The 25742-nt window shown below is 45.5% G+C and overlaps 1 protein-coding gene across 1 annotated transcript; it reads left to right on the forward strand.

The window, feature by feature from the left end:
• Positions 1-4995: 4995 nt before the first annotated feature.
• On the forward strand, positions 4996-22921 carry LOC101950277 (E3 ubiquitin-protein ligase TRIM41-like). Its single transcript, XM_065564169.1, has 7 exons — positions 4996-5768; positions 6274-6369; positions 8129-8359; positions 9991-10013; positions 15777-15892; positions 17314-17346; positions 19534-22921. The coding sequence occupies exons 1-7, from the start codon at positions 5361-5363 to the stop codon at positions 20046-20048; spliced, it is 1422 nt and encodes a 473-aa protein (XP_065420241.1). The 5' UTR covers positions 4996-5360; the 3' UTR covers positions 20049-22921.
• The last annotated feature ends 2821 nt before the right edge of the window (positions 22922-25742 follow it).

Genomic DNA, 25742 nt, shown 5'->3' on the forward strand with positions numbered 1-25742 from the left:
AACTTCTGCCAAAAAACACTCCTCTTCATCCGTGTCTCTGACCTCCACCTTTATCACTTGGCTGTTGTGAGGCTTGTGAGATACATCACCTCTCATTTCTCCTACCTCTTCGGAGGTGACTTTTTTCATAGTGTTATCCACAGCAGTTTCCATTTTCATGTTTTCCTGTAATCTGTTTTCAGCAGCTAATGTTGCAGGCTCTTCAAATCGTTTTAAGTGGGAGATACTGTATATAGATCCTAAAACTTTAAGGTTAAAAGTGCGAGGGAGGGAAGGGAAAGAGGGGTGCTAATGTCAGGGTGTCCCCTCCCCCTGCTCCTTTACCCCATCGGGCCATTTAGCAGTAAGGCATTTCCTGGGAAATATCCCACCCTCTGACTCCACCACCTCAACCAAGCTTCACAATCATCATTGCTGTGTACAGTATTCAATTGTTTAAAACTTATACTGTGTATATGTGTGTGTGTGTGTATGCATATATAAAATATAGTCTTTTGTCTGGCGAAAAAAAATTCCCCCCCTATTTACAATAATTCTTATGGGGAAATTGGATTCGCTTAACATCATTTCGCTTAAAGTAGCATTTTTCAGGAACATAACTACAACGTTAAGTGAGGAGTTACTGTACAGCGGTCCCCAAAGATACTGTGTGGGGTAGCAATATATGTCACAAGCATGATGTCTAATGGCCAATCAGAACACAGGACCTCTTAACGCTGTTTTGTAATTTCCCTTAAATTATAGACTCTCCCTTCTCCAAGAATAGGGATGGGTTGAATTTTAGCCTTCAGATTTGCAGTGATAAGGTTAGATGAAATAATGCCCATAAGCTCTTGCCAAGCAATATGATGGTTGTTTATCATATTAACTCTAGCCTCAAAATTAAATCTCCCAACTCAAAGTACAAAGTTGAATTTTTTTTAATATTTGGAAGAACAGCTCATAGTCCTCTCTCCATAACCTAAAGAATAGAACCTTGCGGCAGCCTGCATGAAAAAGTCCTCAGGGCAGACAAAAAATTGCAAAGCACAACCTATGGGATCCTCCTAGAAAGAAAAGGACAAAGCCACTGAAGTGTAGTACTATAAGTTTCCACCATATGGGATAGATCCATCAACAGTTCATCCCAGTCAACGTATCTAAGGTATCTGACAGATGTAAAAGAATCAGTATGATTGACGATCTTCACCCATCATAAGGGGAAGGTCCTTTACCAATGTAGCCTGTGTTCTAAATGCTGGCTAACTCGTAGATTGACAGCAGTCTAGGGGCATGTCTACACTTAACTCCGGAGTGATCAATCCAGCGAGGGTCAATTTATCGCGTCTAGTGAAGACCAACAACAGTGAAGACACCACGGTAAGTAGATATAAGTACGTCAACTTCAGCTACGTTATTCACGTAGCTGAAGTTCCGTAACTTAGATCAATCCCTCCCCAGACCAGTACTTAGAAATCTCAGGCCCCCAACTGGCACTTTAAGGCCTTGTCTACACCATGTAAATAACCATTTTTAGACATGATTTTAGCCAAAGTCATGTTGTAATATTTTGGGTGCTTTTACATGTGTAGACCAGGGGAAATTAAATTGTGGGAGCTGTGATGGAATCCCTCTTGACCAACACACCCAGGAATGAACCAGGGACTTACACTTAATTTAGCTCTGGATGTGTGTGGAAGGCACATAGCACATAGCGGGTACTACTGAATAATAAGCTTTCCAGAATTGCTACAAAAGCTGTAAAACACATCCACCATAGCAAAAAGCCATGTGGCCAGAATCCATGGACAAGCCCAATTAGTACCATAGCCAGAGTCTAGATACAGGCCAAAGGTCAAAACCAGGTGGTCAGAGGCCAGGTTGGAGTGGATCAGTAACTGGGCTGGAGCAAGGTCGGAGTAGGGCAAGGACAAGACTGGAACAGGGCACAGGCAATGCTGGGGCAGGAACAGGAACCAGATCGGGAAGCCTAGGGAGTCTACCACTGCAAGGGCGTAGAAGGTTCCTGGCTGGGTAGTGCTGTTGCACAGACTGATCTGCAGCTCTGTCAGGGATGGAGAAATACCTGAGCATGGGGGTCATCTGACCCAGGGTCTACTCAGGCATAGGCTGCTGTCGAATGTCTGAAGACTGAGTCACTGGAGGCTCTGTGGGAAGGATAAATTATTGAGCTGTTAAAACAGCTCTGTTGGAGCTGAGTGAGCAGTCCTGGTTTGGCTTTGGGTTTCACATCATTATTTTTTCTAGTCCTTTAATCATTTTTGTTGCTGTCTTAGGGGGGAGGGATAGCTCAGTGGTTTGAGCATTGACCCGCTAAACCCAGCGTTGTGAGTTCAATCCTTGAGGGGGCCATTTAGGGATCTGGGGCAAAAATCTGTCTGGGCATTGGCCCTGCTTTGAGCAAGGGGTTGGACTAGATGACCTCCTGAGGTCCCTTCCAACCCTGATGTTCTATGAACAGCAGACAATCATTACTGGACTTTCTCCAATTTGTTCACATCTCTCTCAAAGTGTGGTGCCCAGAATTGGACACAGTACTCTAGCTAAGGCCTTATCAGCCCTGAGTAGCAGGGAAGAATTTCTTCTCATGTCTTGCTTATAATACATCCCAGAATGATGTTTGTTTTTTTTTGTAACAGTGTTACATTGTAGATATATATTTAGTTTGTGATCCACTATAACCCCCAGATCCTTTGCTGCTGTACTCCTTCCTAGGAGGTCCTTTTCCATTGTGTATTTGTGCAACTGATTATTCCTTCCTAAGGGGAGTACTTTGCATTTGTCCTTATTGAAGTCCTCCTATTTATTTCAGACCATTTCTCCAGTTTGTTGAGATCATTCTGAATTCTAATCCTGTCCTTCAAAGTGCTTGCAATACCTCCCAGATTGGTATATTCCATAAACTTTGTAAGTGTACTCTCTATGCCATTATCCAAATCAATTGTGAAGATATTTAATAGAGCTGGACCCAGGACAGATCCCTGCAGGATCCCATTCAATATGCCCTTCCAGATGGACTGTGAACCATTGATAGCTATTCTCTGAGCATGGTTTTCCAACCAGTTATGCACCCACCTTATAGTAGGTTCATCTACGCTATATTTCCCTAGTTTGCTTAGGAGAAGGTCATGTGAGACAATATCAAAAGCCTTACCAAAGTCGAGATATATCACATCTGCTGCTTTCTCCTAGCCACAAGGCTTCTTACCCTGTCAAAGAAGGACATTAGGTTGGTTTGACATGATTTGTTCTTGACAAATCCATGTTGACTGTTACTTATGACCTTCTTATCGTCTAGATTTACAAATAGATTGTTTGCTCCATTATCTTTCCCGTACCAAAGTTAAGCTGACTGGTCTATAATTCCCTGGTTTGTCTTTATTCCTCTTTTTAGACATAGATACTATACTTGCCCTTTTCCAGTCCCCTGGGATCTCTCCTGTCCTCCTATGAATTCTCAAAGACTCTTCAGCCAGTTCCTTAAGTATTCTAGGATGTATTTCACCAGGCCCCACCAACTTGAAGACATCAAACTTTTCTAAGGGTTTGTCTACACTTTAAAATTTTGCGGTGGCGCAGCTGCAGCGGTGCAGTTGAGCTGCTGTAGTGCTTCAGTGAAGACAGTATCCACCCAGATGGGAGGGTTTCTCCCACCAGCATAGGTACTCCACCTCCCTGAGAGGCAGTAGGTCAATGGGAGAGCACTGTCTACACGACAGGTTAGGTTGGTATAGTTATGTGTCTCGGTGTAGACCAGGACTAAGCAATTCTTAACTTGTTCTTTCCCTATTTTAGCCTCATATCCTACTCCATTTACTATGTTCACTATGTTAGTCGTCCGATCACAGCTAACCTCTTTTGTGAAAACCGAAATAAAAAAGGCATTTAACACTTCAGCCATTGCTTCACTGTCTGTAATTGTCTTTCCCTCCTCCTTGAGTAATGGGCCTACTCTGTCCTTGGTCTTCCTCTTGGTTCTAATGTATTTGGAAAATATCTTCTTGTTACTCTTCATGTTCCTAGCTAGTTTAATCTTGTTTTGTGCCTTGGCCTTTCTACTTTTGTCCCTACATGCTTATGTTTTTTTTTTTTATATTAATCCTTTGTAATTTGACTTAATTTCCACTTTTTGTATGACTCTTTTTTGAGTTTCAGGTCAAAAATGTTGAAATGTTCCTTCTGACATTTTCAGAACGGATTGTTTCAATTGTTTTGTTTCAAAACATCTTTTCATTTTGAAATTTTATCTTATTTTTTTAAATCAAAATCAAAACGAAACCTTTCGTTTTCATGAGAATGAAATGTTTTGATTGACCCAAAATTATTTTTTTCAACATTTTCATTTAGTGAGAAATTTCAAGTTGTTTTATTCTGATTCGGAACCAAAATAAATTTTGAACTATCAGAACTTCCCATGGAACAGAAACTTTGTGTTTCAACCAGAGCTACTGAAAACACAACCTAAATGTTACCTAAAGGCTCAGTAACCAGAAGGCAAATAAAAATAGCTCAAATATATTATTTAAAATAAAAATCTCTTTTTTTTTTTTAAGGCCTGATTCATGATTTCTGAATGGTTGGCAATGCTGAATGAAGTTCAATATTTTAAATAAATTAAAAAGCTGATTTAACATGGCACTGTATAAGTCTTGATTTTTAATTTAATTGTATTCATCATTTCATTTTTGCCTCCCTTCACGTTTAGATACTCTTAGCAAGTTTTTAAATGTTGCAACACACTGTAGTAAGAAAATTGCATCTGTTAGAAGTGGACCTGATTAGAACGAGAATACCAGAACTTTGGCAAAGTTCCGATCCTAATCAAACTAACATTGCAACTCTGATCTATTTCTAATTCACACCAAACACTGTTTTGATTTTTTTAAACATAATTTCTAACTATGATGGTTTGATAAGCAAAGTATAATGGAATTACCTTCTTCTTCTTCTATTTTGGCATAATTCTGCCAATACTGTTGGCCTCTATAAAAAATTTTGTGGGCATGTGATGAGGGATTTTATGATCAGCTCTTTGTTTTCCGTAGAAAATGCTTGTGTCTCTTCAGTGACTTGACTTGCTTAATTCTGTTTATGGCTGTATGAGAAAATATTTGTTTCAAGTCTAATCTGTATACATGTAGGAGTTCAATATATTCATTATTTGATAGCTCTCCTTATATTTCCTCCTTTCCATTCTATGAAGGACCCGAGAGCACAGGTAACAGATTCACAGCAGATCAGCAATTAAGCAGAAGGCAGGCAGCTGCCCTGGGCTCCAGGAAGGGCGGTGGCCAGTTACAATCAGGCACAGACATTTTCTGAGCAAAGTGAAAGTGGTTTTCCTTTTTCTCGTATGTGCTATGGCGACAACAAAGCAGGTAAAAGATCTCCAAGAGGCTGTTATCTGTTCCATTTGCCTGGATTATTTTAACGATCCGGTGATTCTCAAGTGCGGGCACAATTTCTGCCGATCCTGCATCACTCAGTACCTGAAGGACTCCAAAAACTCCCCTCCCTATTCCTGCCCTCAGTGCAGAGAAGCCTTCGGGGAAGGAGAATTGCAGCCTAACTGGCAGCTGAGGAATGTAGTTGATGTAGCAAAAAAAATCCCAGAGCCAAGGGGGAAGAAAGCGTGTGAAAAACATGAGGAGATTTTGAAACTCTTCTGTGAAGTGGATCAAACCCCCATCTGTGTGGTGTGCAGAGAGTCCCGCAGTCACAAAGAACACTCTGTGGTGCCTATCGAGGAGGCTGCCCTGGATTACAAGGTAAGAATTAGTCATTTTTGCATTTGGAATGCATCCCAGCCAAGGCATGCTCGAACAATTCAGAACAGAGCCATCTGAGAAATATAAAACTAGCAACGTAATAAAACTAGCTTCCTACAATCACACGGTAGAAAAACAGAAGGGATTTTATACAAGAAGAATGTTGAGGAGAGATGTTTTTAAGGCCTGCTCTATCTATGGTGCTTATAGTGATCTAATGTTGTCAGTTAGGGGTGTGATTTATTTTTTTTTTAACGAAATAGTTATACCAGCAAAACCCTAGTGTGAATACAAGTTGTACAAAGGTGCCTTATGGCAGGAATGCTTGCTTTTCTTTCCATACAGGAATCAGCTATATACACTTTTATACAGGTATAACTACACCCACACTAGCAGGGCTGTATGGCTTTAATAAGTAGTGTATTTAATATTCTTGAAAATATAAATAAAATGGAGGGAAAATCCTCCAAAAACACCAAAACTAAACCAGTTTTTCTTTTGTTAGGCCCAGATTCAGAGCCGTTTGGACATTTTGAAGAAAGAGAGAGTAAAGATTCTGTCATTTAAATTGAGTGGGGAAAATGAAAGCCAGGAACTGCAGGTAGGTGCCGTTATTATTCTGAAGGAAATGTGCACAGAGACGTTATCTCTGCTCTGCTTTGTCTGAGTAACATAAGAAGAATTGTTCCCTGCAATGAAATACTGACTTATTTATCCTCATTGTAAAGAAAAACTCTTCTGGTTTAATTGAGAGTAAGCAGGAAAATGGAACATTAAAGAAAGTTTTTTAATAATCCAAATATTTCCATTGATAATGTGATTAATTTGATTAGCTAACAGTAGGTTAGCCTTTAATCTTTCAAATAGAACTGTTTTGAAATTTTTCAACCATAAAAGTGTCCTGCAGAAAAATGGGGTGTAGTAGGGGGGAAAAAAATCCCCCTGGGAAAATGTCATTTGCAAAAAAAAAAAATAATAATAATAATTGCAGTTTTTTTGACAGGAAATGTCAGAATGAACAAAAATGTTTATTTTCATTTCAAACAGATACTTTTCATTTTGGTTTTAAAAACCTGAACATTTTTCGAAATTTCTAGTTTGATTTTTATCTCTTTGTTTTCCCCTTGACTCCGTTTTGCCACTGAGTACAATAAAATGAATAATTTCTAAGGGTTTTTTCTCTTAGTTTTTCCTTTTCTTTTTGCCACTTTTCTAAAATGGGAGAAGTTTTGAAGAGTTACAGAGAGAAGGGAATAAAAGGAAAATGGGGTCTATGTGGAAATGGACATTTTAGAAAAAACGGGAAACAAAAATGTGAAAATTTTCTAAAAGTTATTTCAAGATATTTTTCAAACAAATTAAAAGTTGCCCCATTTTGAACACTGAAAAATGGAAACAACTTTGAAATTTCAACATTTATTGTAAATTCCTTCCCCATTTTTTGACTTTAATTTCAACAGACCTAACCACCACAGGACAGTGAGGGCAGCTGCTCTAGAAATCTCCTGCCCCAGAGAAGGCTGGTCACTTAAAGCCTAATCAAACCCCTAACGAAGTCATTGGAAAGATTTATATTGATTTTGGTGAGCTGAGAAACAGGCCCTTAGTGATATTCCTGCTCAATGTTGCCGTGAAGATGAATTGGGTTCTAAATATGATGTAAGTTTCTTGCTCCTAGGGTATCAGGAGCTAGAGTGCTTTAGAAAGAGCACGAATTGGTGGGCTTCTGTCCAGTTCACATGCGCACGTTTCTAAGTGCCTTGCAAACTCAGATTTGAACATGGAAATAGGTGTCTTGCCAGCCTCCCAATTTGTGCTCAGAATCCCTGTGTGGATTAAAACTGGAGATTTATGATGTGACAAAATGTATGTATTCTAAACTGTCCATTCAAAACTCGTCAGAGCAATTGTTGGTGCTCTAATTTTAAAGCCTGTTTTAGAAACATGGCCCTATATATCTAGATATATTTTGTGGAGAGCCTCTGTTCCCCAGTTCAAGTCTAGTGCTTCTTAGTTTGGGTTATCTTTGCTCCCCAGAAATAATCCTTGCCTGTCTAGTTCTATATCCCACACCTGTTGTCCTTCCTGTTATTAGAAGGATCTGGTTTTCTAGAATATTCTAATAATGCAAGATACATTCATATTCTAAACACCAGTTAGGACTCTTGAAAATCTATTGAAAAACCATCTGTCTCCTGAGCATAGAGTATGTTCTCCATAAAATGTCAGAAGTTAAATTCTACGCGGTTGCAATGACATGCTCCCGTGTGCATACATAAGGCTTTATAAAATGTCCCATAACTCACTCCGTGTTCCTGTCCTTGACTTGTGCTTTCCCTGTTCGCATCTCTTCATTTCAGAAACAGCTAGAAACTGAGAAGCAGATGATTGTGTCTGAATTTCAGCAACTGCGCCAGTTTCTGGAGGAACAAGAGCGACTCCTGCTGGCCCAGCTGGAAGAGCTGAATAAGGCAATTGAAAAGAGGAGGGCTGAGTATGTTACCAAAGTATCTGAGGAAATATCTTCTTTTAATCACCTGATCAGTGAGATGGAGCAGAAGTGCCAGCAGCCAGTGAATGAATTCCTGCAGGTGAGACAGTGTTAGAAACACCCTGGGACCTTTCACAGTTAAAGAAAGTCTCCTCACTCTTCACTTTTGGAGTGTAGGAGTGAAAGGTCAGAACATACAGTATTGCTAAAATATACATTATTTTTCCTTTAGGGCTTGATCAAATGCCCATTAAAGTCAATGGAAACATACTCCTTGAGTACAATGGGCATTGGATTTAGTCCTAAATGGAAAAAAAATTCTTTGTTTGAATTCTAGTGGGAGAAGACGCCTCCAAAAACGGCAAATTCCAAACTCTGTTCTCCCTGTGTCCTAATGCAAGAACAAAGGGACATTCAATAAAATTAGAAGGTGACAAATTCAAATGAACACGTTTTCTCACATCACGTAATTAGGCTGTGGAACTCATTGCCACCGGATGTCGTTGAGACCGAGCATTTAGCAAAACTCAAAAAGTGATTGGATATTTATATGGATAACAAGAATATGCAGAGTAATATTAAACCTCATGCTTCATTGCTTCAGCCAGTCGCTAACTGTTAGAGAGCAGGATGAGACTGTGGGGGGCAGATTCTTACACCTTCCTCTGAAGCATCTGGCACTGTCCACCTTTGGAGACAGAATACTGACCAGATGGACCTCAGGTCTGATCCAGTCTGGTATTTTCTGTGTGCCAGACGCTAACTCCAAAAGATGAAAGATGGAACCAGTCTCTAATTATGGAAATAGCCAAGATTGAGCTGAGCTTCCATTTTAAACCTGATTTTGACAATCTTCCTACATGCCACAAAAAAGGGAAAATATTGGCCTCAAAATTGATAATGAGCTCTGAGGCTGTGGTGATTTTGTCTGTCAGAATTGAAGTTAGTTAGGGAAGCTGTTCATTACTTATGGTAGCCTGAAAGTATAAGTAGTTGTTAGAATTCCAAAAGCCTTCTAACGATTTTAATTTTCAAAAAGTGTCTCTAACTAGCAAATAAGAAAGAAGGTGAGAAATAAAACGTAACATCCTGGACTTCTCCAGCTGATATCTAGGGTCAAATTCTCTGTTGCGACCAATATCTGATGTGGGCAGCATTCTTCACTCCTCAGATTTCTTGCATTGAACCTTGGGTGTAGGACAGTGAATGGCTCTCTGTTACTCTGTAACCCACACCCATTGTTCTCACCCAGCCCTAGCTTCCTATGGCTGTCAAGAAGTCCACAGGACGGGCCTTCAGAATACTTGTGGGCGAGTGGGGAGAGAGTTTACAGCATGAGGGCAGCACAGCATGGAGGCATCCCTCCCTCTGGACCCACTGGAGTCTGCAGGAGGGGATCTTCCCCAAACCTGTGAGTGTTCGGGAGATCTTTGTTCAACACATCACAAGACTGAGCCCTCTGATTCCATGTGTCAGGTGGTTATTCGAATGTTGTTACATGAAGAGCTAGTGTGCCTCCACATATAAACTTCCTGGGCCCAGATCCTGAACTTACAGCACGTTTCCAAAGGAGCAAAGGCAGCACGTTCAAAGTTTTTGTTTGTGTTAATAAATAACAAGTAATTTCACTTTGAACCTCAAACTGTGAAGACCAAGTGAGTCCCCTCCAGAGCAGGAGAGATCCTTAGTGTGCAATATAGGACTGAATTTCCTTTCATCTTTCTCCTCTAGGACATCAAAGGCACCTTGAGGAGGTAGGTGGCTCCTTCTTACTCTCCCTTTCACTTCCCAATGCAGGGAAGGGATTTTGGACATAAGGCCTGGCTCCCCATGGTCCAGGAGTGTAGAGTGTGGGGCTGGTTCCCAATCTCCCTCTATTAAATCTAATCTTGGGGCTCTTGTCACTTTTACTAGACTCCAGAGTAGACCAGCCTGAGAAAAGAGTTATTTGCCTGCAGACAGGGTTGTTGTTTATAGTGTAGCTGGTGGAATGGAGACATCAGGAGATTGGGGATGGAGAATGGGTCTCTCATTTCTAGGTCATAGACTCCAAACTCCACCTAGGTTGGTAGTGATGGAAAGGTGGTACAATCTGCTGACTATTCAATGAGCTCTTTATTAATTGAACTCACGGCAGAATAAGAAACAATCAGTGTGCTTGGCATGGCAACAGAGATCATGGAAGAGACATTCCCTGCTCTGAGGAGTTTATAATGTGCTATTATCAGTAGTACTATGGCAGTGCCTAGAGACTCAAGGTAAAATCAGGACCCAACATGCTGGGTGCTGCACAGACACACAGAAAGAGACAGTCCCTGCCCCAATGAGTTTATAGTCTAAATAGACACAAGAGACAAAGGGCGGAGGGAGGAAGGATTAAAATCAATTGAAGGGGACATTCAATAAAGACAAAGTGCTGCACTTTGGAAGGAAAAATCAAATGTACAACTACAAAATGGGGATTAACTGACTAGGCAGCTGTACTGCAGAAAAACATCTGGGGGTTCAAGTGGATCACACATTGAAGGAGTCGGCAGTGCGATGCTCTTGTGAAAAAGGCAAATGTCATTGTGGGATATTGTCACAGGTTGCTGTATTCACCGCAGGTGCTGCCTTGTCCTGGCTGTTCTGGGGATTAGCTCTCTTCCAGGGCCAACCCCTCCCCTTGCCGTCTCTCCCCCGTTGTCTCTCTCTCACTCTGCAGCCTCATCTCTCGCTCCAGGAGCTGCAGCTTTCTCTTTGTGACTCAATCCTGCAGCCAGATCACTGAATGGTTTCCCCTTTCTGGGGTATAGAGTCTCACTGGTCCCACTGTCCAGGCAATACCACTCCATCAGTGGCTGGTAGGGGAGCTCGAACCTGCCCACTGCTCCAGGGTCCAGCCCAGGGACCCTACCACATGCAGGCAAGGTCTGCTCTCTCCCTGGGCTGCTTCCTACTCGCCTCCCATAGGTTCTCTTCTCCACCCTTCTCTCTTATAGGGGTCAGACTAGATGACCCTGGCAGTCCCTTCTAGCCCTATAATTCTAAGTACTCCTGTAACCCTTCTGCCCATCTAAGTTGGCAGCAACAAGGGCCGGGTTCTGTATCTAGGGGTTCCGTTTCAATAACGCAATGCAAAACCGGCTCGAGCCCCCACCCAGTGACCTGGGACAATTACATACCACCCCCTGGGCACCTCTAAGAGGCAATACTTCCCCTCTCGCAAGCACGGAGTCTGAGTGTAACAGAAAATGTTTAATAACATGAGGTAAACAACATCAGCATTAAATGGAAAAAAAACACCACAACTAGAGTTTTTAGACCAAACCATGAGCGAAGACCCACCCCAGCAAATTGGGCCGTGTCCTCTCCCGTTGGTTCTTGAAACCAGCGACCCAAGAATCACCAAAGTCCCAAAAGTCCGACAACCCCCCAAAGTCTCTGTCCATGATCAGTGCAGCCCCAGAGTTCAAGGGGGGGGGGGGGTGAGCAGGGTGTTAAGGGACACCTTACGTGATCCGAGGCCAACCGGCTGCTTCTCCGTGGGGTTCCACTGCAGCCTTCACCACGAACTGCTCCACTCCACCCGCAGTCCCACGAACTGCTCTGGCAGCTGCTCCGCTCCGCTCCGCTCCGCTCACCGACCTGTGAGCCGCTCCGCTCCGCTCCGCTCCAGCCGTCCCTTGGGCCGCTCCCACAAGGCTCTGCTCTGCTAGCTGCTCCTCCAGCCGCTCCGCTCACCGACCTGTGAGCCGCTCCGCTCCGCTCACTCCCCGCTAAGCTAAGTTAGCTTAGCTATAGCTTCAGGCTCCCCCACTAGTTAACACAGTCTCAGTGATCTCAGCTCTTAAATAGCATTAGCTCTTTTGTGATTTCAGCTCTTAGTGATTTCAGCTAGTAGTAGGGGAGCCCCAGTGCTGGTGCACTATTGGCCCAAAGCAAACTCAGCTCAGCAGTCTGTAACTAGACTCCTAAGGGAATCAAAGTTAGCTCTGACATTCAACAGTGGAGAGAGGAGGTAGTGCAATTGGTGTTTCAACCCCCTTGGGGAGGGGGCCACACCATCAGATACAAATACCTGTCCCCATCCTCTCTCAATTCACTGGGTTTTGTAACCCATGCCCCTTGACAAGCAAATGCTACTTAGGTAATGGTGAATGACTCACTCAGTCCTTCTGTCATACAACAGTTCCACTGGCCTTGATTCACAGAATCAGGGTAACAAAACTTTATTCTTCCTGCCCCAATAACAGAGAAACTGGGGATCCCACACCAGCCAAAGTAACCACTTTGAGTTGCTGTGGTTTCATGCCAGGCGAGTGGGTGTGCCTATGCAAACAAGATCAGCCCCTGGAGTTCTTTTCCACCCTCGCCATAATTCACCACCAGATGTCAGGGTAGAGCTCATCCTGACTGCTTACACTCCCTTCTCTCAGGGCCAGGCTCCTACAGTGGTGTAGCCAGCTTCTAAGAGGAGGGGGAGCAAACATAAAAAAGGCACCCCCCTTTGGCTCCTCCTCTGGCCTTGCCCCCTTGGCTCTCCTCCGGCTGCTCCACTCCCCCCCCAGCTCTTCCTCCGGCCGCACCGCTCCTCCAGCCCTGCCGTGCCACCCCCGTGGGCCCCTCCCCCACCGCTCCTCCGGCCGTGGCTGCCGGCCTCCATGCCGCGCCCTCCCCCGCTCCTCCAGCCGCGCCCGCTGCGCCCCCCCCACTCCTCCAGCCGCGGCTGCCGGCCGCCAGCCTGTGCCCCCTCCCTCGCTCCTCCAGCCGCGGCTGCCTGCCGCATGCTGCGCCCCCGCTCCTCCGACCGCTTTTGGAAAAGTGGAGAAAGTGGCTGCTTCCCCTGCACCCCGCTAGCTATGCTACTGGGCTCCTAGCATGCTGTTCTTTGCCTGGGTTCCCTCTTTCCCTTTCAAATACACAGAGGGTGGCTGCAGACTTCCTCATGGCAGCCAATTTCTGTTGCCAGCTTCCTGGCTTTATACTAGCCCAGCCCCCACCTGCTCAGCTGAGCTTCATCTTCCAATCAGGGGTTCCTTCTCCCGCCTAAACTGCTCATGTGTGACCTGTCTCCCTAATCTCCTCTTTCTCAGCTTCCTTCACGCTTTCTGGGGGCTGATGTGGGGTGAACACCCCACCACAGATGTATTAACAGGAGTGTCATATGTAAGACACAGGAGAACATTGTTCCACCCGTCTTGCCACTGTGAGGCCTCCACTGGAATACTGTGTCCAGTTTGGGGCACCGCACTTTCAGAAAGATGTGGACAAATTGGAGAGAGTTCAGAGGAGAGCAACAAAAATGATCAGAGGTTTAGAAGGGATGAGCTGTGAGGAAAGGTTGAAATAAATGGGGGTGTTTAGTCTAGAGAAGAGAAGACTCAGGGAGGGCCTGATAACAGTCTTCAAATATGTTTGAGGCTGTTCTAAAGAGAGTTGTTCTTCAAGTCCCCTGAGGGTAGAACAACAAGTAATCGGTTTAATTGGCAACAAGGGAGATTTACATTAGTTTGACGGGGTTCCCGGGGTGCAACCTGGACTGTGGGGCTGCTGAGGCCTCCAAATCCCCAATCTGGGCTGCCTCTCACACTGTGATGCTGATGTCAAGCTACAAGCCTGACAGGCCCTGCACTGACACAGACACCTACGGGCAGGGACCCGCCCAGCTGTGTTACATGAATCCTTTCCCAGCCATTGATGGACCAGCAATAGAAGGCGCCAGCCAGTTCCCCCCCAGCTTCAGCCCTGCCACCCAGAACTGCACCGACTCACACTGCTCAAGGCTCCCTTGGGCAGTGCAAGTTCATTCAGTAGTTTGCTGTCCCTCAATGTGCACTGGACACACACTGGCCTTCGTAAGCTGAGAACCCCTGTGCTAATAGACTGACCATTGTATGTATCCAAAGAACTAAATAAGAACATAAATTATCTTTGAAAGGGGTTAGTGGGTCTCACTCCAGCTCCTGGTACAATGGGTATCTACATCACCACAAAGATTGTTGCTAATTATCTCCCTTAAATGGTGTACAGGATATAAGTCAGGTGATTCTGCTTACCCACATCACAATATAAGAACAAGGGGATGCTCAGTGTAACTGAAAGGCAACTAGTGTAAAGCTGAGAAAAGGAAAAAAATTTTTTTTTACACAATTCATTATTAACCCGTGGAACTCATTGCCACATGGTATTACTAAGTTTCATAAATGCATAAAGTTGAAGGCCAGAAAGGACCGCAAGTTCATCACATCTAGACTCCTGTATATCACAGCACAGGCACTGACTTTCTCATTCCCCGGGAGAGAGGGGGTCGACCCCTGCGCTGCCTGGGCCCTGCTCCCCCTCCACTCCTTCCCCCAAGGCCCCACCCCACCTCTTCCTGACCTGCCCAGCCTCTTCCCACCCTTGCTCCACCCCCACTCCCTCCAGCGCATCCTGCCCATTGCTGAACAGCTGATCCCGGTGGGTGAGAAGTGCTGGGAGGCAGGGGGAGAAGCTGATCTGCAGGGCCCGCTAACAAGCAGGAGGTATGGAGCGGGGGCTGATCTGTGAGGCTGCTGGTGGGTGCTGAGCACCCACCTTTTTTTTCCCATGGGTGCTCCAGCCCCGGAGCACCCATGGAGTCGGTGCCTATGTATCACAGGTCCTTAAATTTCACCCAGTTATTCCTGTGTTCAGCCCAATAACTTGTATTTGACTAAATTCTAGCTTGCGTTAACTAAAGTACCTTCCAGAAAGCCAGTCAGTCTTGATTTAAAAACATCAATAGACAGTAACACTTGAAACTCCCTAGAAGTGGGGGGACCACCAGTGTCCAAACCGTGGCCCCACACCTGCTCTGCCTCTTCCCCCGAGACCCCACCCCCTGCTTGCTCCTCTCCTCTTCTCCTCCCCCACCCCCCGCCACCATCACTTGCCTGTAAGGCAGGTACAAAGGGAGAGAGCAGAGCACTCCTACTTTTAAAAGTGATGGGGCCATGGCCCCCCTGTTCTGGCGCCCCGTCAAGAGATGGAGAATTCACCACTTCCCTTGGCAGTTTCTTTCAATGGTTAATCCACCCACACTCTTGAAAAGGTCTGTCTGATTTCCCCATTTGAATTTCTCTGACTTCAGCTTCCAGCAATTGGTCCTTGTTGTGCCTTTGTTTGCTAAATTGAGGAGCCCTTTAGTACCAAGTCTGTTCTCCCCATGACGGTATTTATACCCCACACTCAAGTGCCAGGGTTCTCTCAGTGCAAGGCATTTTTACCAGCCCGCAAATCATTTTTGTGGGTCTTCTCTGCACCGTCTCTACTTTTTCAACGTCCATTTTAAAATGGGGACACCGGAACTGGAGGCAGTTTTCCAATATCGGTCTCACCAAAATGAAGGGGAAGCTTGTAGTGTCCAAGCTGGGATTGGACCTATTCCTGGGGCAACAGAGACTTTAATCCGCCAGGGTCTACTGAGCTACAACCATTCACTAGAATGAAATACGTTTTAGTAAAACACAAACATGAACAAACTCCACAACGAGTAACACTGGGTTGTTCTTCAGATGTGAGAGGAAGAAGTTTCAGAACCCAGTGGCCTTTTCTTCTGAACTGAAATGGAGAATCTGGGAATCTTCTCAAAGAAATATGTCTGTGGAGACCATAATGAAGAAATTCAAAGGTAATAAACAGTCCCCTGGGGAATTTTCTCTCACATGTTACACTGATAATTGACAGAGCTGGGGAAACCTCTTAGGGACAATGATTGTGGATGGAGATAGTCAGCTAATCATTTGGAACCTATGAATTCCCTACTCAGCTCTCAATACAGCACATACACACTGGGTTAGGGGCCTACATTCAGGCTCCCTGGGGAGTTTCCTTTCTTAGCAGCTATGAATGTTAACCTTAGCTTGAGCCTCCTCCTGAATTAACTGTTTTTGAAGTATGTTTGTTTGGACTTTTTGTCTGCAAGTCCTCCTGTGTCATCATAGTCCCTCTCTTGCTTTAGAGCAGGAGGTGCGGGGCGAGCGGGGCCAGCAGACGGGACCCTGCCTACGGCGCCGGGGCAGAGCCCCAGGGAGGATTTCCTCAGCCAGCCAGGACCCTGGGGGCAGGGCCGGAGCAGGGGCTTTGGGAAGGGGTGGAGTGGGGGTAAGGCTGAAGCAGAGTAGGAGTGGGAAGGGGTTGGGCGGAGCAAGGGTGGGGGCTTTGGAGAAGGGGTGGAGCAGGGGCTGGAGCAGCACGCACCTGTCTGGAGGGTGCTGCAGCACCCTCCTCACTCCTAGTTCCCACAGGTCTTCACAGAGGCTCGGGGCTCCCCCCCCCTTCCTCCCCTCCTCCCCAGCAGGGCGAGTCGGCACTTGCGGCTTCAGCCCCGTGGCGGGGGAGAGGTGTGGCACTGTGGGCTGGAACTGGACTGCGGGCCGGGCCGTAGGTTCCCCACCCCTGGTTTAGAGATTCTTCACCTTTTATCCTCCTGAGCTGGAGATAATGAGACCACCAGGGCTGTCAGGAAGGATGAGCCAGTTTTACTGAGTACTAGTGGTTCAGGGGCAGATTTAAAGTTGATTGAATGCTAATCAGTGACAAAGTGTCTGTGTATTGGTCTGTCTGTGAATTATGTGTTGGTTTCAGAGGGTTTGTTTACACAGCAATTAAACACCTGTGGCTGGTCTGTGTGCGCTGACTCAGGCTCACGAGATTCGGGCTCCGGGACCATCTCCCATCAGAGGGTCCCAGAGCCCAGACCTCTGCCCAAGCCCTAGCATCTACATCGCAATGAAACAGCCCCAGTGCCCGAGCCCTGGGAGCCCAAGTCAGCTGTCTTGGGCCAGCCACAGGTGTTTAATTGCTGTGTAAAACATCTCTGGGTCTGTTATGTAACCTTAGGTAATGCCCTTAGTTTTTAATGTTTGTGGTTATTTTTTAGTGATCTGTGTAATGCTTTGTATTGGTCTGAATTGCACTTAACCTCCTGAACTATAACTTCATAAAGTTTTTCTTTTCATTTTGCTTTTGTGTTAGAACATTAACAATGTAAATATATTAATAAACACGACATCATGACATTTTGTCTTTTTCACCCGTTTCTTCCTCTAGATTCACTGTCGTCTAGACAGCGGTTGGACAAAGGTAAATTTCTAGGATCAAAGGGGGAGTGAAAACTTTCATATGAATCATGGTGGCTCATTGGCAGCACCATAGTTCAGGTTTTGTTTCAATTTTGCATTTGACAGGCGCTGAACACTGTATTACTGGTGGCTACACAGATCTTTCCTAAAAACAGAAAAGTAGATTATTTTCTCTATTATACTTTAGCATTTTTAACTAGTGGTTGTGTTAACCAGATGGGCTGGGGTGGGGGGGAGAGGGCGAGCAGTGTATCTCCGTAGAGATCTAAGAGTTTAAAAATGAACCTTTTTGAAAACCAGAGAGAAACATTTCACCTCATTTTCAGAACTCTTTATGCACATACATCACATCCCCTGGCAATATTAGTAGTACTAGTAAATTCACAAGTGGTACAATGAAGAATGGGAAAATTTAACATACAAAAATATGAATTAGAGAGAGAAAACAGAAATTTACAAGTCAAAAGAAAAAAATGTTAAAAATGTCAAAAGGGCTTAGGTAGGCATATTAGCAGACGTGAACTCTCACAAATTGATTGTGAGAGGTGCGATTTCTGAGTAAAATTAAGCCTCACTCATGATCTTGCAATAGAACTCTCAAATGTCAGGATTTTTTTTCCAGCTGTGGGGGAAAAAAAAAAAAATCCTGACATCTGAGAGTTCTGAAAGTGAGGCTAATTTTACTTGCACATCCTATCAGCTGCCGTGGGAGCGGCTGGGCTCCTGCCGTCAGCCACCCCAGTGCGGCTGCTCCCCTGGGAAGTGGGAGAGGGGACCCCACTGTAGCCCCCAGGCCTAGGGAGGATGAAGAACCCCAGGAGGAGCAGAGGTGAGGCTGGGGGGGCTTTATTATGGCCTGGGGGCTGCAGGGGGCCTGAAGTGAGCGGGGGCTGACGGGCTGGGGGGGGCTGTATTGTTGGTGGGTTCTGAGCAGATAGGGTGAGTGCTGGGAGGGTGAACTGAGAGCAGGGGGATAGGGGTGTTGAACTGATGGGGTGGTGATGATGGGGGCTGGGGGACTGAATTGGGGGGGTGTTGTATGGGGACAGAACTGATGGGGGCTGGAGAACAGGATTAATTGTTGGGCAGGAGACGGGCAGATGGGGGGTGAGAGCTCCTGCAGCAGGAGCCAAAATCACCTTCTCCAGGACATGTGGGCGAGTGGGCAACACTGATTGTCACATGCGCACACCCTGGGGAGGGGCCAGGGGAGTTCAAACATCAAGAGACTGACCTAAAAACCACAATAGAATCCTTTTAAACATGTCATGATTGTTGGGCCAATCTCATGAGATTTGATTTTTTGAAGTTGGCAATACTGCATTAGCCATTGCATAGCCTTGGGACTATCAACGTGGAGTTTGGACAGTCCCCCTGATAGACCAGCACAAGACAAGCAGCCATTCAGGAAGTGTGCGGTTTCCTCACCCACTCCACAGCTACACAGAATCATGGGGGGCCAGTGGGGTCTCTATAAAAGTAGTTTCTCTAGTGCTCAGCTCACTGATCTTTAGGAGGGAGAGGCAAGGAGGTGGCGGTGTGAAGAGTTTCATCATTGGACAGGGGGACTTTGGATTCCCTGTAATCTGCTGGGAGCCTCCTATGATGATGGGATCTCTGATCACATCTGTGGGGAGAGGTGGGTGCAGGTGGGGAAAGATTCCATGGGCCTGAGTGTCAGAGCAAAGGGGCCTTAATGTGCATGGAAACAGTCCCCAGAAAATAGCTCCAGTGCAAGGGAGTCACCCCGTCCATGTGATCTTGGCACAGGGGCTCTACAGCAACTCTACCCCCAGCTGTTATTGTAGCAGTGGGTTTGGGGCGTGCAGGGTCCGGGGCGGAAGTGACGGATTTGTTTCTTCCGGGACCGACTGTGCTGGCAAATCGCACTGGCCTACAGGACCCTCCAAAGCGCGGGGCCCGGAGCGGTCGCCCTGATTCGCCCTACCCAAGGGACGGCTCTGCTGGGGGCATAGACAGAATGCATTACACTATGGCTGCTGTCTGCTTTGCAGCCTTGAGGCCCCTGTAACTAGGGGTGTGAATCCGCCCTGAACATGGCTGCGATCTCAGCGCTGCTCCCCATGCAGAGCTGGGTAAATCCTGGAGGGAGGAAGTCGCACTAACGCAATCAGACCCTCCCCCAGGGCTGAGCTCTGCCCCTCACACTCTGATTCTCTCTCTGCAGCGAACGTGACTCTGGATCCAGACACGGCCCATCCCAACCTCATACTGTCTGCGGATCAGAAACGTGTGAGATGGGGAGACGCAGGGCAGGCTCTGCCCGACGACAACCCTGAGAGATTTGACACTGAGCTCTGCGTGCTGGGCTGTGAGGGATTCACCTCGGGCAGACATTACTGGGAGGTGGAGATGGAGGGGAGGGGACTCTGTGCTGTGGGGGTGGCCAGAGGGTCTGTGAGCAGGAAGGGTCAGATCAACTTTACCCATGAGCAGGGGATCTGGGCTGTGCAGGGTGGAGGAGATCGGTACCGGGCTCTCACATCCCCTCAGCAGTTCATCCCCTTGTCCCTGAGCCGGGCACCCCGCAGGATCCGGGTTTATCTGGACTGTGAAGGAGGGCGGGTGGCACTTTTCAATGCTGGTTGCGGGGACCCGATCTTCACTTTCCCGCCGGCCTCTTTCGCCGGGGAGAGAATCCGCCCATTTTTCTGGGCTGTTGTTAGTGTGCGGCTCCTCTAGCCCCCTCCCTCCTGATCTCTATGACCTGTAGGACTGAGCCAGCCAGTCTCCCCCCACACAGACAGGGCTGAAGGGGGAGTGATGCTCTACCCGTAGCTCTATGGCTGTGGAACTCTGTCTGAGGCACTTTATGCTCCTAGGAGGCCAACTCTGTGTGGAATGTGGGGGGGGGGGCAGTTCCACCAAGAAAGGAGGGAGCCCCCTGTGGGAGAGGGACCCAACCGAGGGCCAGAGAGAAACCTCTCAACTGGGGGCAGGGGAGCAGTGGGAGGCCTGGCTGAATGAGTGGGGTGGGGTGGAGCAGAGGGAAGCCTGGCTGCAGAGGCTGGAAGGGCAGTGAAGGGGTGTTTAAAATCATGTGAGCTGGTTGTTATTTAGCCACAACCAGCTAATATATATTTAATTACAACTGTTAGTGTGTGTACGGTGGGCAAAGGCTGGAATTTTCAAAAGAACTGAAGTAATGTAAGACTCATTGATTATCAGTGGAACGTGGGCTCCTAAGCAACTTAGGGTGGGATTTTCAAAAGCACCTATGTCCTATTTATCATTGTGTTCGTTTAAATGTGTTAATATATTTTATAGAATAATGCATTTTCCCAGTGTAGGCAAACTGCTTGTGTTCTCCTGTTCTCCTTATTAAAGTCCCCCAGCGGATGCACCTGAGAGGGAAATGTGGCTGTTAAAACTTTCTGGAAAGTTCTGGTTTGCTTTGTGAGATGTATTTTGAGATAGAAACAAAAGGTTGGTTTCCTCACGGATTTTGCCAAAATAAATTTAAAATGAACAGAGCACTGAAAGCCCAGTCAGTTCCCTTGTGTCTGCTGCCCAATATAAGATATAAAGACAAAAAGAGATGAGAAATATAGGATCGATGCAAAATATATCAGATATGCTGAAGTTCCATCATGCACTGGATTTCCCACTAGATCATCTCTTCCACCCCCATTATATCATTAAGTAAATAATCTAACTTGAAGGGTGGGGATTACTCTGGCAATACCAGAACTATGCAATAAGTATGAACGGATCATATGGAAAACCCTCTTGAGATGCACTGAATTAAAACTGAAATGTCTAGCCTCTGTCACATCAGAGTTTTCATGGTGCTTATAAAAGGTGGATAAATGCATACTTTGATGGTGTATGTTCATATTATTAAATGTGCTGGCACTAGAATTGTTGCTATCAATAAAAAGATCCATATTTTCCCTGACAAGCTCATTTGCAGATCAGTGAAATAATGGTACAAACCTTAGAGCTAGTTGAATTATTCAGTATGTAGCCCTTCTGCCCGTCTGAGTTGGCAGCAACAAGGGCCGGGTTCTGTATCTAGGGGTTCCGTTTCAATAACACAATGCAAAACCGGCTCGAGCCCCCATCCAGTGACCTGGGACAATTACATACCACCCCTCGGATGCCTCTAAGAGGCAATTCTTCCCCTCTCACAAGCACGGAGTCTGAGTGTAGCAAAATCCTTTTAATAAAGGAGGGAAACAATGCGGCATTATGTTGGGAAAACACCACAAACAGGATTCATAACACAAACCATGAGCAAAAGACCCTCCCCCCCCCCCCAGTAAGTTTGGCAGTATTCTCTTCCCCCCTACGTAAAAAATGAATAAAGAGACCGGTAAGGCTGGTGAGAAGAGGAAGAGGACTGCAGGAGTAGACAAAGATCCGTCCATGTCGAAACTAAAACAACGGGAGAGCACTCCTGACAGAGTATTGAAGACTCGGGGTGAACTTCCACCAAAAGAGAAGCCATCTACTTTCAAAAAGGCCTTGCAAGACTCGTGGCTTCAAGAAATACAAAGACTGGCTGCAGAAAGTAGAAAACAATCGTTTTTTAGCTTATTGCAAATGTTGTGATGTAAAAATCCAGGCAGGTACTAGTGAGTTAGATAAGCACGCTAATAGTAAAAAACATAAACAAAAGGTTGAGACAGTATCTAATACAAAGAAAACTGATGATATGTTTAATAAACAAGCTTGTGAAATTAAAAAAGCACAAAAATTTGAAGAGCAAGTTAAAAATGCAGAGATTAGAATGGCCTGTTACTTTGCTGAACACAATGTCAGTATTCAATCTGTGGAACACTTGACTGAAGTAGTTAAAAAAGTGTTTCCCTGATTCCAAAATGGCTGAGGCTGTACCATTAAAGAAAGATAAATGTACTGCTAGAATGAGCAATGTTTTGGCGCCAACTGAGACTGAGGAACTTGTAGAAAAATTGAAAGTTAATGAATTTAGATTATTCAGGTCAATTCATGTTTGCAAATATCTCTGAAGTGGCTAAAAAGGTTTTCACATTATTGCATTCAAATGCAGCATGTGAAAGAATTTTTTCCATGGTAACTGACATAAAAACCAAAAAAAGAAACTATGACAACCAAAACACTCAATTCTAGTGTAGTTATAAGGTCAGTTTGAAAGCAAAGCAAGAGAAATGTTCTAATTTTGTAATTACTATTAAGCACTTGTATTTACATTGTAAAAATATGTACAGTAAAAATGACAGTGAAAAAACTAGTAAAAATTTTAATGATGGTAATGATGTTGCTAGTGACGACTCAGACCATGAGTCAGAAAATGGATAAAACTCAGATTATAATAATATGAAAAATTATATAAAAGTGTTATTTGTTCTTTCTGTTTGCTTTTTTATCTTATTTTATAATTATATGTTTACTTTTTCTTTTTTCAAAGTAACTTTGATGTACAGTACACTGCAGGGCACATGCTGTACTTATTAATACTTTTGTTTTTAAAATAGTGAAATTTGTGTAAAATACATTGTTTTCTGTAATTTCAATCCTACTCCTCATGTGTTAAATATTTTATTTACTGTATAAGTAACATAAGTTTAAAATTGAAAAACGTGTCTATGTATAAAAATTATAATAATGTAAAATATCTTGAATGAATAAGAATAATTTGGATTTAATATATATTATATAGTTATTAAAAACACACATATTACTTTCCTTTGATATTTTGAAATAAAAAACTTTTTATCTGGGAATTTTTCACCAGATTTGGGAAATTTGTAGCGCTAGGTTGGGAAAAGTTGGCATCAAAATATAGAAGCACTGGCAGGGAGTTGTTGGAGAAGGCTTGCATTGCGCCTGACTATCAATCAACCACCAAAAAGAGGTTGGGACTTGGGAGTTATTTGAGAGTAACAGACAACTGACTTCTTGCTGCCTCAAACATGAGACTTAGAAAGATTTTTAGTCATGACTCAAGTATCAGGGGGTAACCGTGTTAGTCTGTATCTACAAAAACAACAAGGAGTCTGGTGGCACCTTAAAGACTAACAGATTTATTTGGGCATAAGCTTTCGTGGGTAAAAACCTCACTTCTTCAGATGCATAGAGTGAAAGTTACAGATGCAGGCATTATATACTGACACAGTCTTGACTCAGACAGCCAGGAAGTTGCAGTTGTACTTTTCCTTTCCAGATATAGCTAATATTCAGAAAGGGAATCTAGCACCTGCCTTCCAGATTTGAACACCCTCAAAATTCAGGAGTGCTCAAGCTCAATTTGGGCAGCTGTTACTTCATTTCTCCCAAATCAAATATACTGATCCACTGTAACTTGCTGTAGAAAAAGTAGAATAAATTGAGCAATAAATGCTTCCCAGTGGTTATTAGGACTGGAATTGCTATTTTCAACAGCCATTCCTTGTTTTTTTTTTTTTTTTAAGTTTTAGTTTTATTTGTTTAAAAGGAAGACCGTGATAGTGCATTCCCCATAGAAACAAAGAATGGAACAAAAGAATAATAAAGGCACCTCAACTTTTCCTCATTTATGTAGGACAGTCTTATAATATGCATCCACCTATCCTCCAGTCACACAAGCTGAAAATTGTTCCACTTTACTGCAGTTCTGTAACCCTATGGGAACCAATCCTGTCTGTGTTCTGTGCACATCCAAAATTCCTGCTGAATGACCCGCCCTGGGAGCGAGTTACCAGTGACCCAGGGCTGGGGCGGCAGGAGGGTGCAGTTGGGGGGGGGGGGGGAGAGGAGGAAAGCCCAGGGCTGGGGTTGGGGGCAGCCCAAAATTTTTTTGCTTGGGGCAGCAAAAAACCTAGAGCCGGCCCTGGCTGCAGGAGGGGGACCTGGGCTGTTTTCAGTCCCCCTGGGGCCCAGGAGTACCCCACACAGATCCCCACTGCCCAGCGCCATCCCCAGAGACCCCCTGCCCTGCCTGCCCCCCAGCCACACTCACTGGCCCACTGGGCAGGGGCTATTGGCCTTGCCTGAGCTGAGCCAGCATCACAGCTGGGGCCGGTCGGGGGCCTGCCCGGGCCAGGCTCCCTCAAAAGCCCCTTGCCTGGGGCCCAGATGAGCTCCCCCCGATGCTGGCCGAGAATGACCTGGCCCCTGCACTGGTCACAGGTGGCTCAGCCCGGGAGGTGGTGGGCAGAGTAAGACCGCCCGGAGCTGGAGCCGCGCTGGAGAGCGGGGCAAGCAGACCCCTGTGTAGGCTGACCAGATAGCAAGTGTGAAAAATCGGGATGGGGGGAGGGTAATAGGAAGCTATATATGCAAAAGCCCCAAATATCAGGACTGTCCCTATAAAATCGGGATAGCTGGTCACCCTACCCCTGTGGGACGTCACCACCGAGAGCCCCCCCAGCCCAGCTGGCGGAGGAGCGAGTGGGCGGAGGGGATGGGATGTGACGGGGATACCTGGGCTGGCCAGATAGCCTAGAGGAGCACGGGGCAGGGGCTGGAGAGGAGAGGAGCCAGCCTGCGGTGGCCCCTCGGCTGGCAGTGCAAGTGAAGTGCAGTGCCTGGCTGGCTGATGGGCCCCTGTTGAGCATGGGCCCGGTGCCAGTGCGCCTCTGGTACCATTGTAAACCCAGTACTGCCTCTGATTTATTAGAGCAATGTCCTAGCCTCCGAGCTATAGAGCCAGGAGTTAATAGCCTAGATGTATTTTGGTTGCTATCCAGCATGAATTGTTTGTTCCTGTTTTTTTTTTGTTTTTGGTCTGAGCTGACTCAGAAGCAAGCAGGAGGCAGTCTCTGAACAGTTAGAAACCTTTCCCCACACTCCTACTTCCAGCCCCTTGTCTCATCTTTCAGTCACTCCCCATTTAGAGACCTCCCTTCCCTGACTGTCAAAGAGACTCCTCACCCCCAACTCCCAATACAGGGAGGTCTTCCTTACCCTCGCGGCAGAAAAGTGCAGGAAGAATCATGCTGCGGAAACCAGTCAACCACATGCCTCATTTGGAACCGGATGTACGCAATCCGCAGCAGAGACAAAAACAAAACAAAACGCCAAAACCAAATACAGCACAGTGCTGTGTTAAACATAAACCACTAAAAAAATAAAGGGAAAACAGCATTTTTCTTCTGCATAGTCAAGGTTCAAAGCTGTATTAAATCAATGTTCAGTTGCAAACTTTTGAAAGAACAACCACAACGTTTTGTTCAGAGTTATGAACATTTCAGCGTAACAAACAACCTCCATTCTGAGATTGGCATAGGGTAATAGAGTTTAAGGGCAGAAAGGACCTTTAGATCGTCTAGTCTGATCTTGTCGGCCAGAGAATTTTAGTCTCTCTTTTAAAAAAGTTCCATGTAAGGACCAGAGAGAGCCCCACTCCCCCCGGCCCCTCCCGATTCTTTGATCGAATATATCCCCTCCCCGGACCCTATCACTGGAAGCTAG

Source organism: Chrysemys picta, chromosome 12 (genome assembly GCF_011386835.1).
Source record: "Chrysemys picta bellii isolate R12L10 chromosome 12, ASM1138683v2, whole genome shotgun sequence".
NCBI classification, from domain to species: domain Eukaryota; kingdom Metazoa; phylum Chordata; order Testudines; family Emydidae; genus Chrysemys; species Chrysemys picta.